The sequence below is a fragment of the Prosopis cineraria genome, unplaced genomic scaffold, assembly GCF_029017545.1.
Source record: "Prosopis cineraria cultivar Desert tree isolate PC_DT_omini unplaced genomic scaffold, ASM2901754v1 PC1196, whole genome shotgun sequence".
Classification (NCBI taxonomy): domain Eukaryota; kingdom Viridiplantae; phylum Streptophyta; class Magnoliopsida; order Fabales; family Fabaceae; genus Prosopis; species Prosopis cineraria.
This window is the reverse complement of record NW_026556521.1, coordinates 15154-23502: the sequence shown is the minus strand read 5'-3', so window position 1 is coordinate 23502 and position 8349 is coordinate 15154. Positions and strand designations below refer to the sequence as shown.

At 34.7% G+C, this 8349-nt stretch overlaps 1 protein-coding gene across 1 annotated transcript; it reads right to left on the bottom strand.

The window, feature by feature from the left end:
* Positions 1–5524: 5524 nt before the first annotated feature.
* LOC129299540 (heavy metal-associated isoprenylated plant protein 7-like) lies at positions 5525–7441 on the bottom strand. The gene is made up of 5 exons (XM_054938016.1): positions 7294–7441; positions 6925–7192; positions 6614–6819; positions 6426–6513; positions 5525–6166 (listed from the first exon to the last, which is right to left on the bottom strand). The coding sequence occupies exons 1-5, from the start codon at positions 7420–7422 to the stop codon at positions 5778–5780; spliced, it is 1080 nt and encodes a 359-aa protein (XP_054793991.1). The 5' UTR covers positions 7423–7441; the 3' UTR covers positions 5525–5777.
* Between the last annotated feature and the right edge of the window lie 908 nt (positions 7442–8349).

The following is an 8349-nucleotide window of genomic DNA, read 5'->3' as shown; positions in this document are numbered from 1 at the left end:
GGATGAAGGGCCTCCTTGATTTTTCATTAGTGAAAAGTAAGTGTAATGAAAGTTAATTGCTATAATAAAATTTATATTTAAATATATTATTTTAACAATTAATTATATAAATTGAAAGTTGTTTGCATTAATAATAATTTATATTTTTAAAGTATGTTTGTGAATATATAATGATAAAAAAACATTTATTTATCATGATTTATAATATTTGTTATATAAATATAATATATTAAAGATGTTTAAAACACGCATGGTCGATTATAAAATTAGGTATATATTTTTTTTCTTCATTAAATTCTCCCAACCTTCATGTTCGTTTGAAATTTAACTTAAAGTTGCTTTTAAAAATTCACCTTCAAGCCACATTATGAAGTACTTTTTAAAAGCATAATTTCCTACTCGTGTAATATTCAAACTTAATGTGCTTTCTAAATGCCAGAAGTGGTTTACACAAACAGGCACGAGCTTTTCGGTTTCCCTTGGAGAGAAAGCAAGGATAGATTGAAAAGGGAGAATGGGTGGGAGAATTTCACTACAGGTTCTTAGTAGAGATTTAATTAAAATTCATGACAAAAAAAATTTGATAATACACTGCAAACATTTGGGACTACAATGAAAATCATTTATATAATAAATGATTAAATTACCTTTTAACTTAGAGATGAAATATAAATTGACAAGTGATATCAGGCATCATCAAGTAATATTATTTGATTAACAACTAATATTATGTAGTTTACAATTTAAGACAATAATTTCACAAGTAATATACTTGTCACGGTTTGATGTTTGAGAAGAATAGATATCAAGTGTCATTTATTAATAAGTGATGACAGGCAATTAACAAGTGTTGTTAACGAATTAATAACCAATAAATTTACATAATTAATAAGTAATTTTAGTTACCTCTCTTATCAATAGATTGAATAAGCCTTGTCATAATATTAACAAATTAAGTCAAGAAATTAACAAGTAAAATTGAAACATTAACAAGCAATGTAGTTGAGCTTAGGGAATCATGGATTAACAAATAAAATTAAGTAGTCAATGAATATTATTGTAAAATTAACAAGTAATGTAGTTTAAATAAATGATTTACAAATTTAATAAGTGAAATTAAGTGATTCACAAGTTTTATTAATGAATTAACAAGTGAAATTATGAAATTAACAAACGATTCAGCTGCTTTTTTTTTCTCATGCAGAATGACATTCCAGTCATTTCAAGTAACAATTTTATTTCATTTCAGATCAAAATTCTTGCAGAGTATTTTCAGAATTTTTTGGACCTCATTAATAAAACAACTCTGTTCATGGTCCAATATTACAATTCTCTCAAAATAGATTCAATATACTGTTTCTTTGCATTCTCGATCTTTTATTTTTTGAATGATTTAAATTAAGATAAAATAATCAGTTAAAACTTAGCACTAGGAGACAGGGGTTCTGTGAGAACGAGCGAGTGCGTTGCCGTTGGAAATTGAACCCAGTGCATATTTTTAAAAGATGTGCTTATGTTAAATAAAACAGATACGAAATTCAAATTCCATACACACATATACATACATATGAAGTGATTATATGCAGTACTTGCTGTATTTAAAATATGATGGTCTTATTAGGAAAATACATGCATACAATAAAAAAATTAGATACGCAATATAATATATATCTTACAATACTAACTATCACACTTTACAAAAGAAAAAAGAAATTTTTGAGAAAAATAAAACTTGCAAATTAGAATGGCAAGAAGGGAAGCGTCCAAATTTAGGCAATTAATCGGTGGAAGGCGTGTGGGTGTTAAGCTTTTCCAATACCTTAGAGCCTCATATATATATATATATGTATGTATGTATACATATTCTCCAGGGATGCACCTTCCTCATCCTCACAAAATTAAAAAACACACAAGGAGATAGAGAAACACAGTACATATAGTATGAAAGGGACGTATCTGAAATGGAGGAGCCGGATGAGTCATGAGGGGCATGGATTTTGGGGTGTTGCGTGTAGACCCAGAGCCTTTCCCACCTGCTCCTGAGTCCTCACCATTTTGTTCGAATCCTCGACATTACTTCTCTTTTATACCTGCAAATTTTGTTTTTTTCTCTCTCATTTATTACGCACCCGGCTTCACTAATCACTCTGGAATTCTCACATTGCTAGTGCAGATTAAACCCCTTCCTGCAATTCTCTTCTCTGTAAAGCTTTCACTGAAATTCATCACACTCCTTTCACTTTAAGAACGCCACAGTTCTGGCTATATGTGCATCTCTATAAAATGTTTCATAATAATACTTTGAGTCGAGATCCATGTAATTGACCAAAACCAAAAGCGATTAGTTAATTAATAAGACTTTTCGTGGAGAGTGACAAAAAGCATAACTATTCAGCAGTCTTTGCATGTATAAAGCTAACAAAGTGTATGTATTCACCGTCTTTTGAGTGCTAGCTCCCCTTAAGCGCCTGAAACTCTCAAAACGGTCTGTAAAAGACTTCGTGAGCGTTAGAGTTGATTAATTAATTGTCAACTGATACGGTGAAGATGGCAAGAAAATGAAAACAAAAATAAAACAGAGCAAACTAATCTGGAACCGTGGAGGGAGCATGTGAGGGTGGAATCTTTTAGTTCCCTGACCAAACTATGAAGAGAGAATTTCGAAGGATTATTATTAGTACATGGTTGCATGATTGACTAGTAATGTGTTGAGTGGTGTGGTCTGGTGTCGTGGCCATTGGCACGCCCCAAAAGCCACTTTGGACGACACACACGAACACCAACAAAGCATTGCATGTGCTTAGAATTAGATCACCCCCTTGCTCGTACTATTATTATTTGGTCTTATTCACTCGCCAGCCAGTCCCACTCATCACTTTTACTTCCCTGCAACTTTGTCAGACATCCGGCTCTCTCTCTCTCTCTCTCTCTGTTTTTTTTTTTTTGCCCTTCTTTTTTTTTCGAGTCCTTTTGTTTTTTTTGGGGGGGGGGTTTGATAAAATCATTGAAATCGATGAAAACCAGCTTGGGATTTTATCCTTTGTGGTTCTGTTAGGGACGTTAGGGGGATTAAAGGTCAGAGGGCAATGTTGCCCCAAGCTGTCAAAACTAGAATAAATTATCCGGACAAGACACCAGAGAAGAGCTTCCCATACACAAGAGGCTGAAACAAAAGGCATGTAATGTAGGACCCAGACTGACTTGCATTCACTTATTTGCCAATTGCAACCAGACCTGTGTTATGCAAATAGTAAAAGTAACAATAGCCGGGGAGGTGAGTGAAATATGGAGAATGGGGCCCAGGCTAGGGAATCAGTTTGTTAGCTTGCATACAGTAGCAGAGGACCTGGAAACAATGTAGACGTTTTTGAGTTCTGAGATTTCCCAAAATCAGTCATTTCGCCCCTTAACTCCTGCCTGGGAAATTGAGACCAATACACCAAGTTAGGGTGTGGACTTCCGTAAAGAGGACACTACCGAGAATTTCAGGTGAAAACTATGAACCGTGATTAAAAAAATAACATCTAAAAATTACTGTATAATATTTATATTTTAAAATGATTAAATAATTTGATAATGCTACTGCAGCTCTCTAGTTGTTTTGATATATTAATTTTATATAAAAAAAATTAAAATGCCTTCATAATTAAAAATAAAAAAAATAATTCTATCGTGGTCGGTGGTTGGACCACCATTGGCTACGAGGTAGCCAGCGGATGATCATCGAAGCTTCGACGCCAACAATATTTTATTTTAAAATTGAGATTTTTAGATGGTTAATGATGGATTTAATTTCATGCTAGCCATTAGGTCACCGAACTCTTTAATATATATATCTCAAAAAAGTTTATAAGTAGTAAACCAAGCATAAAATTACTTTCATATAATAACCTAATGTATGTTGTTAATTTCTAAACAAAACTTGTTATTTTACAAATGTTATTTATTAATTTGACATGGACAATTATAAATTGAGAGCTTCAAAACTTTACTCATTTTATATATTAAACGTTCCAATGTCATGTTGTCAATTATAAATAAGTTGTTAAAATTAAATGGATACTTGTTAATGAATGACCAACACAAACAATTAAACCCTTCTCATTATTTTTTTAACTTGTTAAAATCATAATAGATTCTTGTTAATTTCAAATAAATTATTGTTATTTTATAAATGTTGTTTGTTAATTTAACATGAATAATTATAAATTGGGGGCTTCAAAATTTCACTCATTTTACTTGTTAAACATCCTAATGTCTTGTTGTCAATCACGAATACAAACGGATAATTGTTAGTGAATGACTAACACGCACAACTAAAATTCTAACAAGTATTCGTTTGATTTTGACAACAACCTATTCATGATTGACAGCAAGACATTGAGACGTTTAACAAGTAAAATAAGTGAAGTTTTGAAATTCTTAATTCATAATTGTCCATGTCAGATTAACAAGTGACACTTGTAAAATAATAATAACTCATTTAAAATTAACAATAATCTATTATGGTTTTAACAAGTTAGAAATAATGATGAGAAGAGTTTAATTGTGCGTGTTAATCATTTAGTAACAAGTATCCATTTAATTTTGATAACAATCTATTTATAATTGATAATAAAACATTGGGATGTTTAACAAGTAAAATGAGTGAAGTTTTAAAGACTTCAATTTATAATTGTCCATGTCAAATTAACAAGTGATATTCCTAACATAACAAGTTCAGTTCAGAAATTAACAACACACATTAGGTTATATATATATATATATATATTAAAGTACTTAGTGGCCACCAAGCTTTTTATGTGGTTAAGAGTCATGAGATCAAATTCACCTCTAATCACCTAAAAATTTTAATTTTGAAATAAAATATTGCTGGAGCTCCAGTGACCTCGCGGTGAGGTCTGACGACTAGCACCAACGACAATGGTTTTTTTTTTTTTTTAACTATAAAAGCATTTCAGTCTTTTCGTATATCAAATTAACATGTTAGAAGAACCAGAGAGCTACAATGATATTATCAAATTATTTAATGTTTTTAAAATATAAATATTATATAGTGACTTTTGAATGCTATTTTTTCATTAAAATTTCCGAGGGAGAAAAAGCCATTGCACGCACGATTGTATCGCGGAATTCACAGACAGACAGAGGAAGACGGATACATAGACGGAGGCAACCCAGACACTTGCCCGAGGAATAATCATACAATAATCACGTAGATGGTCGTGCCCTTCTGCTATTCCCTATACCCTTAGAAACACGATTCACTTGTCCTGATTGTGGTATATAAATCGGATTCGGATGTGTTTCTAATTTGCTCCTCACGCCGCAAAGCCCTAAGGCCGTGGCCAGTTTCGTTCCCGACCTTATCTCTTCTTTCTGAAACCTACCAAACCGAACACATTGGATTCAATTTCAGAGTACCCAACTCACCATGCCCCACTCAAGTGTCACTCTCACAGCTCAGAGTGACATGGAAACTTCAGCTCCACCTTCCACAAAAGGCAAAAACAGGAAAAACTAATTTAAGTGGAAATATAAAAGGTGTTGGACTGTTGGAGTGCGGTTATTTATATTTTCATTTATGAAGCAGTTGACCAGAGAGTACAAGTCTTACAAAAACTCTACAGCAGAGATGGTCTGTAGATTATACTTATAATTCTAACACAGGAAAAAGTACAGGGGCACATGTAGTGGGTGCAGGACAGATAGGCAGGGGTGGAAATCACCCCAAAAATTTTCCTTATTCCCGTATTACCCCTCTCATTTCTCATTTTTTACATAACAGAGCAAGCATTTGGGTTCTCGTCGCTGAAGATCTGAGGCGGGTATGCGTACATCTCCATGGTATACCTCGGAGGATAATAGAAGTATTCGTTCTTCTTCAACTCCACCACCTTGGTCTCCTCTGTTTCCGCGCCTTCTTTCCCTTCGCTCCCTCCTTCTTTCTTCTCTTCCCCTTCCTTCGCTCTCTCTCCTCCTTCCCCTTTCTTCTCCTCTTTCCCTCCTTCCTCTGTTTTCTCCGTCTTCTCTTCAGGCTCTTGCTTCACTATCACCGCCTGCTTCCCGGTGCGTTTGTGCACGTATTCAACCAACTTCGCCGTTTCAAACACCCCCTTCACGCTCACCTCCGATTTCTTCAGGTCCGGCTCCGCCGATTCCACTCCTGCAGCCAATCATGGAGTTTTTATTAATATATAGATTCGATACATTATTAAATTAGATCGAATGACCCGAAATTGGCCTCAACGGGACCACTTTCGCTAGAATCTCATGATTGTAATCTACACTATATTGTTTATTAATTTGAAGCACAGGGACGAAAATAATCTAAACTCGCAGGAGACCGTTATTTGATTTGCATGAACGAGGGAAAGGAGTGTGAATAAAAAGATTGGGAAAAAATATGAAGACTTTTGACACACCCTTCATTCTCTGGACGCGTCTCTTGATTTCCTGCGCGCAGGCTTCGCAATGCATGTGAACTTTCAGGACGACTGTCACTATCTCAGGCTGCTTGACATGAAGTATTTGGCCGTTAAGAAGGAAGAAAATGCAAGGGCAACAAAATAAAGGCGGCTAAAATGTTAACGAGAGAAAAAAAGGCAAAAACCTCTTCTTTCTTCTCCTCAGACTTAGGGTTCTCTTTCTCTTCGGGTTTTTTCTCCTCTTCCACCGGCGGTTTTGGGATCGGAGAAAGAAGCTCGACCTGTCTGTGACTCTTCCTCTGTACTCTTTCCAAAACCTTAAGCGGATCTGCCTTCTCTCCTTTCACAACAACTCTGTGGGTCTTACAATCCGTGATAATTTCTTCCACCCCTAAACCAGAGCACCCACAAACATACTCAGATGATGCCCTTTATTGCTCCAATCAATCAAAAAAGGGTGCGTGATGAAGGCATCTAATAACTCACAGCACCTCACCTGGAAATCCCTTTAGCGAGCGACGAACCTTGCGAGCACAACCTTCGCAATGCATGTAAACTTTAAGCACAATATCAGGCGGCGGCGGCGGCGGAGTTTGTTCTTTAGATTCCTTGCCGTCGCCGGCGTCTTTGGATTCATCCGGTTTTTTCTCATCCTTGGCGTCATCGACCGATTTTTCCTGCTGCTTGGCTTCCTGTGGCCCTGCCTTCTCTGGCTCCTCAGGCTTTTTCTCCTCCATTTTGGTTTCCTCCGGTTTCTTCTCCCCCTGAATTCAAATTCAAAATAAATAATAATAAAAAAAAGAGTTAAAGGAGAAGGAGAGATGGGAGAAAGAAACAAGAGAAGGAAGGGAAGAAAGATGAAGACCTCTCCCATTGGTTTAAGTTTGCCTGGGAATTCTTGTTTCGTAGGGTTGTCTTTGCCTTTAAGAAGGAGCGTGGAGTGTAGTGCGTGTGTGTGTGGGACTGGGCTCACTTCCCTTTGCAGAGAGTGCATGCAGCAATATACAAAAAAGAAGTATAAAAAGCGTGGGTTTCAATCTGCGAGGGGCAAGAGATGAAGGCGGCGAGATGAGGAGTAGGGCCCACTGGCATTATCATCATCCTCATCGTAAGGTGACGTGGCACGTGCGGCGGAGGCGCGGTGTACTTGAGACACATGGTGCTCTCTGGTTTATTGGTGTATTGGGGTTGCACTGTTTTTGCAAATCCCCAGTAGAAATCCCTAGAACCTACAAATCTCACACTTTTGAATTTAACGGTACAGTTTCTTGGGGAAAAAAAAAAAAAAAATCTGCCCACGCACTCGAAGTTCCAACCTTCGCTTCACGTAGAATTTTATTCTATGGGCCGTCACGTCAATCCGTCAAATTAATTCATGATCATGTATAGTATTTTTTTCATGGAAAAATATCATTTAAAATTCACCGAGAGTATTTAATATTTTGACATTAAGGAAATTAATTTAAAATAATTTTAAATAAAAAAAAATCTAATACCCTTTTTTTAAATCGAGTAATCATTCGTGAATTAATATTTATATATTTAATAAGAACTGATTCATTGGTTAATAAATTTAATAATTTTTAAAAAACTTGATTGTGAGAATAAATAAATGTAAATCATATTTTAATAAATATTTATTTATTAATTAATAAGTACCTGTTTTCATTTAACAAAAAGCTGTGCATTTATTAGTTGACAAGTTTAATAATTTAAAAAAACTTAATTGTTAGACCGGACAAGTATGAATTATATTTTAATAAATAGTCATTTGTTAAATAATAATTATTCATTTATATCTAATAATAAACTATTATTGGTTAACAAATTTAAAAAAAATAAAAGTATGGATGCTATAATCTTTTATCATCTAAAATTATTTTTAAATTAATCCCTTAATCTTGTAATGATATTTAAAAAC

Bases quoted from the DNA above. Each gene is read 5' to 3' on its own strand.
- LOC129299540 (XM_054938016.1), bottom strand. From the start codon at position 7,422: ATGCACTCTCTGCAAAGGGAAGTGAGCCCAGTCCCACACACACACGCA. The intron at 6,820-6,924 runs GTGAGGTGCTGT...GCTCTGGTTTAG, and splicing joins CTCGCTAAAGGGATTTCCAG to GGGTGGAAGAAATTATCACG. The intron at 6,167-6,425 runs GTGTGTCAAAAG...GATTGGCTGCAG, and splicing joins ACGCGTCCAGAGAATGAAGG to GAGTGGAATCGGCGGAGCCG.